At 39.2% G+C, this 18,866-nt stretch overlaps 1 protein-coding gene across 2 annotated transcripts in view; it reads left to right on the top strand.

Moving 5' to 3' along the window:
- MYLK (myosin light chain kinase) overlaps positions 1-18,866 on the top strand; it is a 197,044-nt gene that overhangs the window by 114,995 nt on the left and 63,183 nt on the right. For both annotated transcript variants that reach the window (XM_053947695.1, XM_053947696.1), the window contains 4 exons: positions 623-820; positions 1,998-2,244; positions 9,615-9,695; positions 10,055-10,944. In XM_053947695.1, coding sequence (XP_053803670.1) covers positions 623-820; positions 1,998-2,244; positions 9,615-9,695; positions 10,055-10,944 — 1,416 coding nt within the window. The remainder of the gene's footprint in view (positions 1-622; positions 821-1,997; positions 2,245-9,614; positions 9,696-10,054; positions 10,945-18,866) is intronic.

The raw sequence follows: 18,866 nt of genomic DNA, 5'->3' as shown, positions 1-18,866 counted from the left end.
CTGTAGAAAAGTATTACTTAAAAATTTTAAATCCTGCTGCAAAGTGTGTGTTTTTTTCCATATTTTTAGCAGATGTCTTTGCATTTGGAAACAATATTTCTAGGAACCAGTTTTTTAAAAGCTAGGTTGGTCTAATGTGATCTTGAGCATGGTTGAACATTGTCCATTGTTAACGTGTTCAGACCTGTAGAAGTGTTTCTTGACTGGAATGATAAAATGATATAAGTTTAATATGGCTCCTCTTGTTGAAGTGGACTTTTGTTGTGAACCAAAAAAGATTGAGTTCCTGTCAGCTGGGGTAAGATTAGTGCTGCAGAAAGAGTAGTCCTGGTATGAACTTTGGTATCACAAACTCTTAATAATTTGTGGTGTCTAGAACTCATTCTTCCTCTCTGTTGTATACACGCTTCCCTTATTCATTTGTGTTTTAATCATAATAAGACAGACTATTTCACATTACGCAGCATTGACAGAGTTAATAATAGAAATTGCTGAATATTTTGAAGATGAAATTGCAGAATAAGGTGGCAAAAAAGCCCAAACTTGTTCCTTTTCTTAATTTACATATGGTGGGGTTTGGTTATCTGGGGTCTCAGATTTTTGTTGCTTGCTTTTTTTTTAGCTAACCCATCTCCTGAAATTATCTGGCTGCATAATGGGAAAGAAATCCAGGAGACAGAAGATTTCCACTTTAAGAAGAAAGGCAATGAGTACAGTCTGTACATCCAGGAGGTGTTTCCTGAAGACACAGGCAAATACACCTGTGAAGCCTGGAATGAAGTAGGAGAAAGTCAAACACAGGCTACATTGACAGTTCAAGGTATAAAGTTCCTCTTCACCTTATAAAATGGTGAAAGAAAATTATTATTCTAATGTGCTGGAGGAATGTCTGTTTGAAATACATGAGTGTTTATAAGGTTTGTTGTGAAGGACACTTAAGCTCTCAGTCTCTGCATCTGAATTAAAAAGGATATTGAGCAGAAGCAGCTCTAAAAAAATCTTTTTACTCTGGAACATTATGTTACTATTTCAAAAATGCATTCCTGAGTCCTATTTCTAGGGACAGTGAAAAACTGCTAAATGCAGCTTTAGATTAGAACTATCAGGCTTACTTAACTATGGATTAAAGTAAACCTTTTAATATGTTTTTGTTTCTAATTGAAGTCCTTAGTATATGAAAAGGCTTTCTAGGAGCTAGGTATCCTGGCTTTAATGTTAGCATTGTAGTGGTAGAAGGTAAGGAGGACATGATTTCTGCAATCTGAGCTGCAAATAATTTGGCTTTAAATCTTCTCACATGATATTAACCCCACAGCAAAAACTCAAGTACCTACAAATTTCCTGTGACTGGGCACACAATACTTTTGTGACAGGGACTTCTTCTAGTATTACTGAATATTGACATTTCCTCATAGCCACTACTGAGAATTAGTGGAAATCACTGTGAGACTTTTATTATTTTTAATGTAGAATATCTTATCTGCAGTGTTTGAGAGAGCTGTTTTGTCTGTTGTGACTGTGTGCTTTGAATTCAGACTTTCCTCTCTCCTCCAGACCCCCCTGAGATCCAGCCTTGGGGTCAGTCTTCTATATTAAATGCAATTTTATGCAATTGTTAATGATGATTTATTGCATGAGCTCTCAACTGCACAGCAGTCATAGTACTGTTACTTACCCTTAAAGCTATTCCTACCCGTATTCTCTAAGGACAAATCTCCAGGATTCCTTTTAGGGCAGCTTTAAAGTCCCTTTGTTTTGCTCTTAATATAAGCTTGGATCGAGCCAGTAAAGTGCCAAGTAAATGATTAATTTTAGTATGAACACAAGTTACTTCCAAAATTAAAGTCTGACTTATTTTCAGATTAAAAACTTATACCATGCATGTTCAAAATAACTTTCCTTGCCTGTGATTGCTTTCCCTGAAATTAGTTAGCTCAGTGGTGACATTCAAGCTTGGCATTTTCTTCTGATTTGTAAACTGTGTTTGTAAACTACAGAACCTCAGGATGGTATTCAGCCCTGGTTCATTAGCAAACCAAGATCAGTGACAGCAGCTCCTGGGCAAAATGTCCTGATATCCTGTGCCATTGCTGGAGATCCTTTCCCCACTGTTCACTGGTTTAAAGATGGGAAGGAAATAATGCCAGGAGCAGCGTGTGAAATCCTGCAAAATGAAGACATCTTCACACTGGTCTTGAGGAATGTGCAGTCTCGTCATGCAGGGCAGTATGAAATTCAGCTCAGGTATGTTGGCTGTGAAAAAGAAGGTTGTTCCCTTTGACCAATTAGTTATATTCACCCTCAAGTTAAAATTCCCACTTGAAGAAGACAGGAATTCCATCCTATTCAAGTGGAACATTAGGGTACTAAAGGAACAGAATATTTCTGAGGGATAAAAAAGAACTAATAAAACTCCAAAAGAAGACAGAAAACACAAGTAGAGTCAGAAAAAAAAGGACAAAGCAGTATGGTTTCTTTTTGTGATCCTGTAAAACAAAGCTTTGTGGCAGCAATGTGGGAAGCAATTTCCAGCAAGGAAAACCACAATCAATGTCCTGAGTTTTGGAGCTATTGTTTATCATGTTTGGCATCTCTCTAGGTATTTGTAAGGATGCCTTTTTTCATGGGAACAAACTGCCTAGGGAGGGCAGTTACTCAAGATCCATACCTTTAAGGGGAAAAAGTGTTTCCTGGCCATGTTGAATCTTGTAAACAAGTTGTAGTCTCCTTTTGCTGACGTATCTTTGAAATGAGGCACCTTGATGCTTTGAACATCTTGTCATTCCTACAAAGTCTGGAAGAATTGTTTTGAATTTAATTTTATTTTATTCTGGTAGAATAACTGTGCTTTAAATGAAGAGTTAGATTTGCTGGCTCTTTACCTTGTAGAAAGTGCCATACCATTTTCCACCTGCAATGCTGAAGATTGCATATTTTATATGTGGTTGTAGAAAACATAGTGTAAAACCTTAAAGTGCTGTTATCATTCCATGATATTTACTGTGCACAGATTTACTTGGCTAGTGTTTGGGCCTTTCTTTATTAAAAATACTTCATCATCATGGACATTTGAGTCCATTACACTGGAAGAAAATTATTTGGTTTGCTCCACACACTCACTTTTTAGTCCAGGTGTACTAGTCTGAATTGTCCTTTGCCTAAATGCAAATAAATTACTCATATCTTCTTAATACAAGGAGGCAGGGAATTTCTTAATAAATTCAACCTGTTTAGCTTGTAAACAATAAGTTTAATTTTTTATAGTTATGTCTTTTTTTCCAACCAGTGTGGCTCAAATGATGGATATGTTAATGTCTCCTAGCTCGAAAGTATGTTTTCATGGACTATCATAGGTAGACACAAACTAACTTCAGTATATTTTAGTATTTAAAGTCAAATGAGGCATTCACTTTCTGATACACTCAGTATCTCTGGCAGGATTAGAAATGCCAGTTCAGGAGAGAGCAGAAACTGTGAGAGTTGCTACCGGCTGCTGGTACATTTCCACACTTCGGTGTGTGTGCCCTGGGCATGGGCATCTTCTCTTATGATATGCTGGTGGTTTCACTTGAACTGAAAGGAGAATGAGATATTTCAGCAAAACTTCAGGGATGGAAAAATGAAAGAGGACAAAGGAGAGCCAAGAGAGCTTTGTGGAGAGTTTTGTTGGGACTGATGTTGGAAGTCTACCGTATTGATCAGGTGTAGTTGGTGATCAATCAGGCCAAATTCACCACTACAGCCCTTTTTTCAAAGTGGAAGTCTGATATTACCATAACTCTAGAATGTACACTTAGAAAATAAATTATTTCAGACAATTAGTAGATGAGAGGAATTCTTTGGGGGAAGGAGAAAAAGTAAAGTTGTAGCTATAAAACCAGAAAGCAGATTACATGCTAGTTGCAGCTATTCCCTAGTCCTTTCACTGGAGAAATAACTGAGGATCCCACAAAGATCAGTGCATACATGCTGGCTTTTCCTAATCCATTATGAGTAATGCTGTGCTGCAGTTAGAACAAAGGGAATGCTGATACCTCATTTTACCCTGCTCTCATTTGTAAAATTCCAGTTCATGTTCAGAGAACAGGCAGTCATATGTTTTTAGGCACTGGTTGTGTACTGTGAGTAACAGAGAGGTAACAGCCTCAGGCATATCCAAGGAGCCAAAAGTCAACTGTGTAACTTCAAGTTTGTAATACAGTTGCAGTAATCTTCAGCACTAAGTAGTCTTGACTAAATAGCTGTTGAACTGGCTGCATTTGTCTTGAATACTTGATTAAGAATTGTTTATATATTCAGAAACTTTTTTAACAGTACCTGAGAGGAAGAGAGCTGTGTTTTGTGTATTTCTCTCAAAAACTCCGACAAAGTCCATTAAAAAATATGGAATAGCTGAGAAAACATAAGTCAATTCAGTAAAGAGTTTACCAAGTTGACAGTAGGCTATTTTTAAACATAATCATTTTAATTTCAAATAAAATGTGCAGCTCCTTTTCACATATTAATTTTAGAAGCAGGTTGCATAGCTGCTCTTAGGGAGGCACTCCTTCTCCAACTCTCTTAATTTAGTCCAGGCACAGTTTCCTACTAGTGTTAATTATTTTCCCATTTTCTTCTTCATTATTCTTAAGCTCTAAATTCTGTCCTAATACCTCCACAATTCTCCTTTTGTGTTGGCTGCTCACAAATTAAAACTCTGATCTTAAAAATGTGGGTTTAATAAAAGATCTGCTTGACTCTTGCTGGTTCTTTCTCCTTTAGTTCGAGTGAGCTGCCAAGAACGTGGAGCCCAGTGTGATCCTGGTGTGATCCATCCATGATTGCGTGTTGGCTTTCTGTCTTACCATCCCTCAGCATTATTTAGAATACATCTTTGCTTTGCCTTTTACTGTTTAACAGACTGCTAAGTCTGGCTTTTAGAAGAGTAGTCAATGTAGCCCCTCCTGGTCCTTTTTTTAAACCTACACAGGCCTATGATTCCTCTACAATTGTCCTAATAATGTTCCATTGAGGCTGTTATGTCTCAGGCTCAGAGGAATAGTTCTGCATAAATATTAAAAGAACAGATTTACCCACTTCTGCAGTTCATCTATTGAAATTTGGACATTTTACAGCCTGCAAAATGCTTAAAATGGAAAATAAAAATCCTTTTCCTTACTCATAAAAACAAAGATACCTATTTCCCCTCCTATCCTGTGCATCCTTCCAGTGATGCAGGCACTGTTATCCCAATATGACTTTTCTGTATTCCTTCAGTGTGTGCGTCATAAATGAAGAGGTAAACAAAAAAAAAATTGTGAGAACTGGACAGAGACTGTGCTTTTTGAGCAAAACCTTTATCTTTATAGCAATACAATCAACATGAGACACCTCAGAAATCGTGCTGCAGTTCCTTAAACAAATCATCTACTTTGTTATCCTTTGTCTTCTCAGACATTGTATTTTTCTTCTCCCACACTCCATCTTCCATAAAAGCTTGGTTAGTGTTGATTAGTATTGATTTAGATATTTTGATAATCTGCTTAAAATCAGGGGAAAAGATTCATTTTATAAATCAGTGATACTTTGAATACTCTGCAATTCAGGTTATATAAAAAGCACTCCTAAGATTACATATTACTAGACTAAACAGTAAATACAGCTCTGTCTTTCTGTAAAATTGAGTTTTCAAACCCTGTTTCCTCCTACTAATATATTGTCTATTTTTAGAGAAGAAAGTCTCTTTTTTGTTCCATCCTCCCACTTAGTGCTGTAAAATGCAAATAAAAATACTGTTCTTTCAGGTATAAAAAGCTTTTGGCAAAACCCTCAAGTGAGGTAAATCAATGCATCCTCTTTGAAGCCAGTAGAGCTGTTCTGCTTTATACCAGCTAGAGTTGTGATCCAGTGGATTAGTTGCTTTCTTTGGGGCTAAGGCTTCATGGAGTCTGGACTGTCTCCCCATTTAACTCACAGAAAAGTTGCAAAAACTCCTTCTGAGGATTTGCAGTTACCTGCACTGAAGCACCAGCTATAAGTAGGGATCAACTTCTTTGCCCCTTTCAGTTCATTCTTGAAAAAAAATGTCATTTACTCTGCAATATTTATTTTACACTTGGTAGGCTGGTAGGAAATTTCAGTATGTCCCCACAGTAAAATTACAACTGCTTTTTTTCCTGTTCCTCCAGGGAGTGCTTCCTAGGGACATGCAGACAATAAGTCTCATCTAAGGTTCAGTGAAAATATTTGAGTAGGTTCTGCCAAGAAACTAGTATTTCAAGATATTTTGAACATAAAAGCCATTCCAGGGAAAACTGATCCCACAATAGGACACAGAGCTATTTTTAAGATTGCCTCAGGCTTTGCAGCTGGGGTTTTATTTGTTTTTGGTGGGCTTTTTTATTAATATTCCTTGACATTTTAAAGATAAGTCCTGTGCATGAGCATTCTACAGAATAGTCCTGCAAAAGTCAACACTTCCAGGCAAAGCTACTAAGTGTAGGCTTTATCCATGTCTATCATTATTCCACAATAACAGAGCCACTAAGATCTGTCTGTGTCTAGGGTTTTGCTGACAAAATGCCAACACAGAGAATCTCAAGCTGCACAAGTAATGTTGTTATTGCCAAGATTCAAAACAGCAGAGATGTGAAAGACTTGAAGATGTGCCCATGTACTGCAAGGTTCTCTTTTTTCTAACTGCCCCTATCCATCTTTGCTTTGCCTAGATTCTGAAATTGCATAAATGTAAAAAATATTTACCGAGGTTCTGGAATTATTCTGGATTGAAATCGGTATCTAAATCACTCAATCCTTCTTCATTTTTCTTGGCTTGTTTCTCTTTTTCCATCCTGTGATCTCCAAGCTGGGTCGGTGTTTTTAACTTCACCTTTTTAGACTCTGTCACTGGATTCAGAAGACAAGAGTATGTTCTCCCTGCTCCTAAAATCATCAGTTTGATTTCACTGGGAGCAAACCTTACCCTGGGGAGACTACACTTTTGAACAGACACAGACTCAAGGTTTGTATCCAGTAGTCTGGTTTTCAGCCATTCACTTGAATCAGAAATCATAATTAAGATCAAAAAACTACCTTGCGAATAATTTTTCCATCTAGGTACTTGTATGTCCCACTGTTGCCATAATTTGTAAGTGCTTCCCAAGGTTTTAAAAATAGAAAGAACAAAATGCTCTCCTACTTTCTTACCCCCTCCTTTATTTTCCAAACCCTGTGAAAAATAGCTTACTTTAGAAGGATTTACTTTGCCTGCCTTATTTGCTTCTTCGCATATGCAAAGAATTTGCAGAGGGAAAGATGCCTTGCAGAAATGGGTCCTGCAGAAATGCTACCATTCTTCACAGTGGTCAGGACCACATGCAGTATCCCTGAATTCCTCTCCTGGGACACTGCTGTCTCTGTTACTTCAACCTCTCCCACTAGTGACACAATTCTTGTGGACAAATATTTTTGACAAACAGCCATGACAGAAGCTGAGCAGGGCTGCCTCAGCATTTAATGTACTCTGCAAATTGTCTATACTTCAGCATGCATGGCTTGTCCTTTGTCAGCTTTGGATTAGTTTTAATTCCTGAACAGGAAGGCTCTTCAGGTAAACCAACAGCCTGTAAAGCCCTGCAGCACTGGTGAATGAATGAGCAGTTCCAGAGTGTATCTGCTTTCCTTAAAAACTTGGGAGAAGCAGAGAAAAAAAAAAAAAACCTCGTGAGTTCCAATAGTGGCAAAAGGGGCCAGCTTGAAATGCATTATATGAAAACAACAGGTTTTCAGCAATGCTGCTACCCTACAATAATTTTATGCCAATCAGTATGTTGGGAGGAGGTGACGTGCTATACTTTTTATTTATCTTTCCATTTGTCGTAGCTTCTTTCTATTTCTCTTGCTTCCAAATGGAGGCCACACATATGAGTGAGTAAGAATGGCAGGTCTCCAGTGCAGGGCTGAGTTCAACACTCTCTGCATTGACTTGGATCCTCTCCCGCCCTTTGGACAGTTTCTGTTTGGTATTCAGATGTAATCTAGTTTTTTGTATTGAAGGAAACAAGGGTTGTGGCTTTCAGTGCTGTCCTCATGGATTGCCTTCAGTAGCAGTTTGTAGTGTACATATTCTGACTTACTGGATATCAAAGTGTTAAAAACATTCCTCTGGTTTCTTGTTGTTAATGGTCTTCAGATACGTTTCTATCAGCAGGGCCTTTACTTTACAATCCAGATACTTTGATCAAACCTACCAAATTCTTTATCATTTTAGTATTAGGCTGATCCACTGTTTCTTTTTCTGAAGAAATAGAAATCAAGGGAAATCTATCTGAGAAGGTGATGGCACTAATTGCTCTTATAAAGACAAAATTTTGTGCTGAATCTGTGATTCCGTTATCTATGTTAATTATCTTGCCTTCACTGCAAGTTAAAAATGGGTGAAATTATAGGGGTCTTTTCACCCAAACAGTACCATATCTAGGAAAGTTTTTCCATGTTCTTTTTCAAAACCAGGCCAGACAATATATTTATGGCAAGCTAACAGTCCTGAGTCCATGTTTTAAACTTCAGAGCTAAGTGGACTTGAAGGTGCTCTTATCTAGCAAGTTCAAAGCAGAACACAGCTGGGAAAACCTGCCTCTCTTGCTTTCCTCCCCTCCAACACATGTGTTTTGCTCATGTCCAGGAAATGTTTTTAGTAGCAAAAATTATTTTTGTTCAAAAAGGAGAAATAATCCAGGACTTTCGAGTCCATTTACAAGCTTCTACCTAAACTGGGAAGGACAGAAGTGTTTTCACTAATAAAAGGTATTTCTAGTCTTAATCAATTCAAGTCTGGTTTTTTAATAGCAGTCAGGGGAGTGGTGGCAATAGTTACACAACTGCTGCCCTGGGGGAGTTAAGTTTTGCTTTTGACATCTCCTGTGTTAAGCAGAGAAGAGATGTTTGGGGCTGGAAGAATGATATATGTCTGTGGGAGGGAGGGAGCTGCAGGGGAGCGGGGAGCACTTTAAATGAATTCTTTAATGGGAGCCCTTTCCAGAAGGCATCCATGGTATTCCTCTGCAAAAGGAAGAATAAGTACTCAGCACCATATATGGTGACACTTTTATGTTTTTTAATATAAACATGTACAGGCTGGAGCAATCTGTGTAGATGGGTTTTGCTGATTGGTTGAGCCAGAGGGGAGGGAAGGAAATGAGACCCTGTTTTTAATATCTTAACATTAGAAAACTTAAGAGCTTGGGTTTGAATAAATAAACAGTAGGCAGAGTTGGAAAGATTTTCAACTTTGTAAAATAGCCCTTTCCTCCGTCTTGATTTTCCAGCTTTTGTATTTATTTTCCTTTAGCTTGTTTGTTTGCAGCTGCTTCGTTCTGTAAATTGCTTTGATTTTTGTTCAGGGAGTATGTTGTTCCCAGTGCAGATAGCAACAGATCAGTAAAAGCTATTTGAGATAGCTTGTCTCCAAATATAAGGGGACCAAATCCACTCAGTCAATCCCCACAATGCTGGGCACAGAAAAGGGGAATGCCACACTGGGTGTGAGCTCCTTTAGTGCAACACACAATCACTTAGCTCAGGCAAGTTACAGAGGAAGAAACCCCTGTTTTTCTGATTTCATTTAAATATTTCAGGAACCGAGTTGGAGAATGCAGCTGCCAGGTGTCTCTGATGCTGCGGGAGAGTTCAGCTTCCACAGCAGAAATGCTCAGAGAGTGAGTATTTTTCCCAGGGACTTGCATGGGTGGGTTCTATTTTTTGCTCTGTTAATTCCCTGCCCTTACAGACCCAGGCTGGCTGCTGTTCAACCTAATCCCCAAATGTGACCTAACAAATTGTTTTCATCATACAAGCTAAGCATATTGTACCAAGCCAGAGTAGAAAAGATCTTTTTTGTTTGTGCCCTTATATGGCTCCTGAAGTCATCATTGATGCAATAAACTAATGGAGTATGCTCCTCTAATCAACCTCCCCTTCTATAAACACATTTTGTTCCTGCTCTGAGATTGTTCCCTGACATTTTTAAACCAGCCCCTTTCCTGGCTCTCTCTTTCTTTTCTTTTTCGGATCATAGTGGGAGGGAATCAGCCAGCTCTGGAGAGCAAAGAGATGGTGGAGATCATGGTAAACTAACATTTGGTAGAACAAGTGGCTTCAAAAAGAACTGCAGCGTAACCAGAGTAGCTGAGGAAGAGCAGGAGGACGTCCGAGGCGTGCTGAAGAGGCGAGTGGAAACTCGGGAGCACACAGAGGAGAGCCTGAGGCAGCAGGAAGCTGAACAACTTGATTTCCGTGATATTTTAGGCAAGAAAGTTAGCACCAAAAGTTTTTCTGAGGAGGAACTGAAAGAAATCCCAGCCGAGCAAATGGACTTCCGAGCAAACCTGCAGCGGCAGGTCAAACCCAAGACCTTGTCAGAGGAGGAGAGGAAAGTCCATGCTCCCCAGCAGGTGGACTTCCGCTCTGTGCTGGCCAAGAAGGGCACCCCAAAAACCCCATTGCCAGAGAAGGCACCACCTCCTAAACCTGCAGTTACAGATTTCAGGTCTGTGCTGGGCTCCAAGAAAAAGCCACCTGCGGAGAATGGCAGCGCTGGCACCCCCGCACCAAACGCTCGTGCCAACTCTGAAGCCCAGAATGCGACCCCCAATTCCCAAGCCCCTGTTGCCAAACCAGCAGTGAAAAAAGAGGAGAAGAATGACAGAAACTGTGAACGTGGGTGTGCAGTGGTGGATGGTGGAATAATTGGGAAAAAAGCTGAAAACAAAGCACCAGCAAGCAAACCACCAGCAAGCAAAGGAACAGCACCCTCCTTTATAGAGAAGCTTCAGGATGCTCAAGTAGCTGATGGTGAAAAATTGGTCTTACAATGTCGGATTTCCTCTGATCCCCCTGCAGCTGTCACCTGGACTCTAGACAGCAAAACCATCAAATCATCAAAGTCTATTGTCATCTCCCAAGAAGGTAAATTAATTGCATTACAAGCCAGCTGGATGGCACACTGTTATATCTGGCTCTTGATTAATAATATTTAGTTAATTAAAGGTAATGCAATATTTATTTAAGTCCTGTGCCAGTAACTGTTTCCAGATGCAGCTTTCTTGTTATTTCAGTGGAGTACATAAGTATTGTTTGACATTTCTTGCAGATTCCCCTTTAACAGCCTGCAGATGTAAATTTTATAAAGTTGAACTTCTTGCATTTTTAAATGCTGTTTACATTGCTAACGCTGTTTAAGGAGCTGGTACATGATGCTTATTTAAACTGAACTTTAAGGATTTAGAACACTGAAAACATAATAATAATATTGCTGGTTTACAAATTCTAATTAAATTCTTCTGTATGTTTAATATTTCAGGCTTTTTATTGCAATAAGAAACACAGAAGCAAAGAGGGGTTGTGTCATAGAAAGAAATTACTACAACTACAAGTTAAGATCAGAGTTGAGAACAGATTTCCAGTGTATTTAAAGCCCCACCACAGATGCTTCTGTTGCCATTACAAACACTGAAATATTTGAACTCCACTGGCTTGGTGACTTTTAACTAACTTCAAGACTGTATAGAATTTGGTGGAAGTCCTTAGAGGGAATACTTATTGTTTTAAAACTGAGTAATTCCCTTATATTTCACATTTTGGATGATAAAACCCACTAGACTGTTTTTTGCATGAAAGTTAATGTTGTATCTAGACAAAATATATTTTCCTTGGGACAAAAACAGGAAGGAAGTATAATTGATAGCGCCCACAACCTTCTTTACTTCATATGTGTTCCATAAAACACTGAGGGAATTATCTGAAGAATGGTACCCTCTAACACATTGTAGCAAAAAAGTTCATGTCCACAGTGAGAATTATAGCTTGACACAGGGGTCTGCACTCTTACTTTTGATTCTTCCTTCATTTAATTCAGTTTTTTTTAGTGTTACCAAATGAGAACCAAATTAATATGCAGAACAGTTCAGCACAACCAGTGAATCCTTGTGCAGTGCTCCAAGCAGAGTAACACAGGCATTCTCCTGAAGTGGGTGCAATCAGAAATTGCATTGTCTTCAGAGAGGATCTTGGATAACTTGAATATCTTGGGATATTCGAGTAGTGCTTCAAGGAGACAGCAAAGCCGATGGAGAAAGGCAAATGGTAGCAGGTGCATTGTGTCTGGCCTGTGTCTGAAGTAGCATCATGTGTTTTTTGAGGGGGGGTTGTGAGTACATGTTGATTTTTACCTAAGGGGACTGTATAGAATAAGTGTCATGTACATGAGAAAACACTGACTGGTAGAAATGCCATTCTTACCAGAAGGACTGACAGAATCAGTCAGTTTAGCTAGCCTTCTGCTGGAAACAAGATTTCAAGGCTTTTCCTGGAGTTGCTCAGAGTGGAAATGAAATTATGCATCCCAAAATTCCATGGCTCCTGTACATCAGACAGCACCTCTGTACCAAAGCTTCTGAGCTACGGTGGAGCCTCCTAAAGTCCCAAAGCTTTAGTGTTAGGTGCTGCACTGAAATAATTTGAGTAACTGACTATTGTAATCCCCCAACTCTTATTCACTCTCTAAAATGTTACTGTGGAACTGCAAATCGAGGGTAGCTGTTTACAGTGAAGTGATCCTGATGTCCAGAAGTGCTCAGCCACCTGTAAGAGCAGGGCAGGAGGCTTCTCCCATCCAGCTTGTCTGGGCTGGGTGACACCCCTGGTCACAACACTCCAGGGTGTCAGGCATTAACAGTGCTTTCCACTGAGGTCAGGATCAAAGCTCAGTCCTGCATAAGGAATCCACTGTTCCAGGTCAGCTTCTTGCAGGGGGTGAAGACACTGTCCTTATGTTCCACTTGTACCTGCACTGTTACATTGGAACCATGTTTAGTAGTCAAGGTTATCAGTATCTCAAAGTCAGGCTTTCTTCTGCACGTATTTGCAGAGGATCTTGGAAAGAAATGTTACACAGGGCTCAAAGTTTTGTCCTTTAATGGAAAGACAAGGAATGAGGATTAGAACTATTTTTTTAAACCTTATTACATACCCTCTGGTACACTGAGCGGGTGCATTGCATGATGGTCAGTTTTGTTTTTTTCCTGACAGTACCTGCTAGCTTTGGCTCTTGGAGAAGAATGTGTTGCTGTTCTCTCACTGTAAGATTCTTTCATGCCAACTGTTAAGTAATTAACTAGGTATGCATGATACTTTAAGTTCCAGATTTCATAGAGATTCAGTTTTCTCAGTTCCCCTAATTAGGAACACATACTTACTTGAGGGAACCAAGAGAGGAGAAGGAATAACAGACTAGAACTGAGAAATAGCAAATTAATTCAGTATCGGGAAATGTTGTTCAATAGGGAAACTCTATGGATTAGTCTCGCAGATAGTGTTTGGAGCAGCTTTAAACATAGAGAGCAACAATAGCACTGGATGCAGTACACAGCAGGCCAAAGGTGAAGTCCCAGTTTCCATCCTCTGCCCCAAAGACTGGAAATGCAACACTGTCACACCCACAGGTGTACTTCAGCAGCAGTGCCTTTGTCAAAGCTTGGAGCAGCATTTAATGGGCCCTGGAGGTAATGCCCTAGAGTCATCCTCACCTGAAAGAAGGTTGGTCTGTGGGGAAGAAGAGGAATTCAGAGCAAACAGACCTAGCTCACTTTAGTGGGTTTAGATCTTGCAAAGCCATTTTTTTATTTCTTTGCTATGACCTTGCTCCTCCTTGTGTTCAGCAACAAAATCCACTATGGAAGAGGATAGACTAGGTCTGTTCTTAGCCATTTCACTGCTTTTGTTCTGTTGTGATGTTTGCTGGTGACCATGGGGGTTTTTTCCAGATTCACCAGAGGTATTTCACAATAACTTACATGTTCTTAATGAGCTGGATACTGGAGAATTCCCTATCTAGAGTAAAGCATGTCCATCTGCTTCTCAGTACACTACGAGCCCACCTTAGTATGGAATACTGTCCCACAAACTGGTCAGTGTAAGTAATGCATGAACCCTCAGAATGCTATGTGTTTGTGTTTTGGAAAGTGAATTATTCCTCTCTGTCATTCCCAGAAGAGAGGGGGAAAAAAAGGCAAAAAGAGACAGAAGTTTGCTCATCTCCTGGTGCCAAATATATTGAGAAAATAAGAACATAAAATTCAGTTTCAGGAACATGTGATTAAACAGTGGCATATTTGGCCAGAAAGGTCAAACTTAGAAGTATACTTGTGTGTAAGATGTTCACAGGACAGGCAAACTATGTAAACACTATGTGTAGTCACTCACTGAAAATAACTTTCCTTGGCATATTTGTCCTAGCTGATATTGAGGCCCTTTACCAGTTAGAAACAATGCTGTTCACAGGTCTCCTCTGTGCTTGCAGAGTCTGACTGACACTAAATTGCCCACCCAGTGCAGTTTAGCCATTGGAGTGCAGGAGAAGGGAGAGTGTTATTCCTGCTTCTGTAGCATTGGAGAAGCCTGGGTACAAACACCAGCGTCAGAATAGTCTCTGACTGGTAAGGCCTTTGCCAAAAGAAAAGGTAAACCCTGTTCAAAAAATGGCCTTTATCTTCAGGCATATTTATGGAGCATTTGGACTGATTTCTGGTAGTTAATCTAGGGTTTGCAGTGTATTCCATTATTCCGGAGTTAAGTTATTTAGAAGTCAGAATCTGGGCAGCATTATTCTGAATGTCACAATCACACAATAGCTGATAGCATGTCATGTTCCTTCCATTTTACATTTCAACTATTTTCCATTTGAAATCATGAACATCAGTACACTTTTTCTTCCATTCCTTTTTTCACTTTCCCAAATAGTACTCTGTTAGTTGAATGGCATGATTCTTTGCTTAATGTATCATTTTTATGATGAAATGAGCTCTTGTGCTATTTTTCTGACATGGTGCAATTTTATTAATGGTTTGATTTGATATTTTTCTTCTTTTAAACCTGTCATAGTGCAATTATCTACATTCCTGAGATAGATATTAGTGTGCTTTTTGCCCATTAAAGATCAAAATAAGTGGTTGCTAACAATAAAAAAGAGGGTACTCATAAATTGGAGCATTATGCATTCATACGGTATGGGGTAGATGATGCATGGTTAAGAGGCACTTTAATGAGAGGCTTCTTTGCTTGAAGTTGTGGGGGGCTTTTTGTTTGGAAAAAAAGTTTTTAAGAAGGCTCTAGCAGACACTGCAGTGAAGTTAGACATATAAGGGTAATAATTTTCCTCACAGGGTGAACCCTTTAGAGCAGGACCCATTTTGTTTTACATGTGTATAGCACTGGCCTAGCAGTGCCCTGTGCTACTGTCCTGCTGTGTGACTCGCTCTTGGACAGAAAATCCACTGAGAAAGTTCTTGCATGGTTCCAAAAGTTGTTCTGTGAGATGGCAGTGAAAGGGTTTTGCACAGCATCCTTAGTAAACTGGCCAGCTGAGGTGTACGAGTGAATACGAGTCTAAACTCGCACATTTGCCATTTTTGAAGTCAGTTTGCTCAGCTTTTTTTGGATAGATTTAGTACTCTGTGACTATATAGATGAAAAAGGAACTTTCTAATACAGACTCAGGTGGCAGTGATGCTGTAGCTTAGGAAATGCCCTGAGTTTATATTGCTTTCTCTAAGCCAGCTTTTTTTTTCTTCCCAAATTTCTTGGCAGCATAGAGATTTGGTAATCTTATTAGCAATAATGCTTTAACAACTTTCTTGTGACTTAACTCCTAAATCTTCCTACCAGTCATGCAAGTCTACATCTGCCAGTCTAGCTAGGGTCTGCCGTGACTTTTTTGTTTTCTTTTTAATTAAATTTAAGCAAGAATTTGGTGTATAATTAACATGACTCTATGCACTGGTGAAAGTAGATGCATTTTGCACCCTACAAAAGCTTCTTCAGAAAATTTAAGATTGGGGAGATCATCTGAGCATCAGTTCTGACACAATACCATGTTTGTCACAGGCCACATTTCTCACTGTACTAGAGGATCTAAATCTACCCTCTTCCAGAAAATGCATGTAGTGTGGATTTAAATACAGCAAAAGAGAGATATTTCCTATAACCACTGACAATTTATTGCAATGTCTAACTATTCCAGTAAGAGTTTTGTTATTAAATCAAGAAACAAAACAATGCCTTATTTCTAATTTGACAGAAAGGCTTTGACTCTGTAACCAAGATAGCTTTCTCCCTTTTTTTTGAATCTTTACAAGTCAAGCCCTTACTAACTTGCTCTCCATTATGCACTTCATCCAGCCCTTGGAGGCTTGGGGTTGTTTTGGTTTGGTTCTCTTTCCAGTACCTCCTCTCCAATTGCTGTTTGTTAGTTCATCACCCTCTTTAGAAAAGAGGAAGCAGAATCATGTGTGGGTATCAGCATCAGTGAGGAGGAGATCACCTTCCTGTTGCTGCCCTTACTGGAGGTTATTGGTCCTCTTTCTGCCTCACAACGTTGGAACTCATGTCTGTCATTTCTCTATTAAGCCTTTAAACCTCCTGAATATACAGCATCCCTTGGTGCCATTGGTGCTTTTCTTTTCACTCTCTCAAGCTCCATTTTCTTTGAGTGAATGGGTCACAGCTTAATGAGTAAATGAGATTTTTTAGGAGGACTACCCTGCTATCTTTTCCCTTTCCAAGATTCTTTCTAGCATCTGTAAATTTATAAATGTTAATTTGCAAGTACTTACATGTCATAGATGAAAATATTTAATAACTTGGGTCCTAGACTGATCACAGAGGAAATCCACTAGAAACAGACTGAGTGATGATTTCCTATTGTCAGCTTCTTCAGGAGATCTTTATTTTGACAATACCTCCTCCTAAATCAATGTCATTAATATAGTTATGTAGCATTAATTACAAGCAGAATAATGTGATATATCACAAATATTTCAGTAAAGGTTAAAAAAATTACCTTTGCACAGATACATTTGCTGATTAAATGTCTAATGTTGTGAATCATGAAAGTAGGTTTCTTACATTAAAATTCTATCAATTATCAATAATTACATTTACATTTTTTCTTCTCTGAAATTCATGTGGTTTTTTTCACTGTTTTTTCTGTTGTCATTGTAACTGTAGTCAGTATTTTCCTGGTCAATCCACTTCTCATTTTTAAACATGACTGTGACACTAGCACACATTTGAACTCGCCCAGACAATTTGAGATTTATTAGAAAATTAGCTCTATAAGCCAGTGAATTACTTAAAAATTTATTATGTCTCTTAGGCACAATTTTTCACAGACCAGTGTTTATTAATATTGCCTAAATACTCCACAGTACTTTCTTATACCATGGGATACAAATGAGAAAGCCATAAACTTGAGTCTGCAGCATGGACAGGAATCAGGAGGTTGGCCAGCTAGATGCCAGTGTGGGGAAGGAGACTAAGGAGCTGTTTTTGAGGTTTGTGTATTTGTTTTATATCTGAGGTTGACTTTCTGTGGAGTTTCATGGAAAGAATGCAGAAGCCTAGAGATATTTTAAACTGTCTTGCACTATTTTTGAGTAAGTCAGAGAACCCTTTAATAGCTCAAAATTCAAGGGAAAGGCTCCGTGTATCTAAACCAGAGTCTCCAGTAAAGTGTCAGCCTCTGTGGCATTTAAGGTCTTTTCTAGATCTGCACCAGTCCCAAAGTCTAAGTTGTAGATTCCAGTATTCAGATTCCAGTATTCATGTCTATTCCAATCCTGCACTTTGTGACAATGTTTAAGGATCATCCATGGCCTGGTTCCTAAAAAAAATAGGCTTGGGGTGAAAAAATATATAGCAAGCGTTTTTAGCTGACTGGGATTTGTGAAGTGCCGGGATTCCAGAATACCCAACTGGAGTAACCAGTCTGGGCTTTCTAGCAGTTCTGAGAAAATAATCTTGTTTCAGGTCATGATGGGGTTTGCAGAGGAAATACCAAATACTTCATTGAAAGACATTTGGCCTTCTAGCCCCGGGAATTGACTGTAGCTCTAGATCACAGAGCATAGGAAAGGTTGGGAAGTTTCCTGTCGTTATGAAATCTCATCAAGTTTTGCCTGGGTTTCAGTGGTTTGGGTTTTTTTTTTCCTGGTTTTCTATGAAAATGAGGGTTTGACAGCCATGCTCCCTCTGCCTCCCCTTATACTCCTGATCCAACCTGGCCAAATCTTTCTGATCCATTGGCCAGTTTCATACCTAGTCCTAGTAGTCCACAGTTTCATGAATACTAGTGGCTGTATAAAGGAGAGTGACCCAAAGTATCTCATTTTCCCTTCACTCCTCCATTGAGGGCTACTACCATTGGATCTGGTGGTAGCAAGAAGCCCAGCAATCCCCATGTATTTTCCATGTGCTGTTCCTGGGGAGAAAGAAGAAGAGGAAAATAGGATGCAGGTCATTTCTTCCGGGAGGTGGGGGTTAGGAGGAAAAAGAATTTGGCACTTGAAAAAACCCAGATTTGCTTTGCCCTCTTTCTCACAAAATAACTTCATTAAATGAGTGTTGAGGAGTGACCCTGTGTCACATTAGTCTTCAGTGAGCAGAGGAAGGGCTTTTGAGCAGGCACAAAAGTCCTGCAGAAGCTAAAGTAAATTCTGCATTGTTCCAGTCCCTCAATGATTCAGTTACAGGCCAGACTTCTTTCCTGCAGTGAAGTGGCCAGTGGTCTCCTTCACATGTATGTGTCTTTCTTCCATAGTTTATAGGTTTTTGCAATAGCATCTTTAGGGTTCAATGTGCAATCTTTTCTAATCATGTTACATAGATTTATACAAATTCTTAGACTGGAAGTTATCTTTGGCTTGCTCTCCAAATGTCTCTTTAAACAGCAGAGACATGTGAATTTATATTTGCTAGATGCCAGCAAGAATACTTTTCTACTGTCTCTCCTCCATTTGGAATGGAACTGCAGCTCGTGACATTTTTGGCTTCAG

Source organism: Vidua chalybeata, chromosome 7 (assembly GCF_026979565.1).
Source record: "Vidua chalybeata isolate OUT-0048 chromosome 7, bVidCha1 merged haplotype, whole genome shotgun sequence".
In the NCBI taxonomy this organism is placed as follows: domain Eukaryota; kingdom Metazoa; phylum Chordata; class Aves; order Passeriformes; family Viduidae; genus Vidua; species Vidua chalybeata.
Note: the sequence above shows the minus strand (reverse complement) of the source record. Positions and strands in the feature narration are given on the sequence as shown.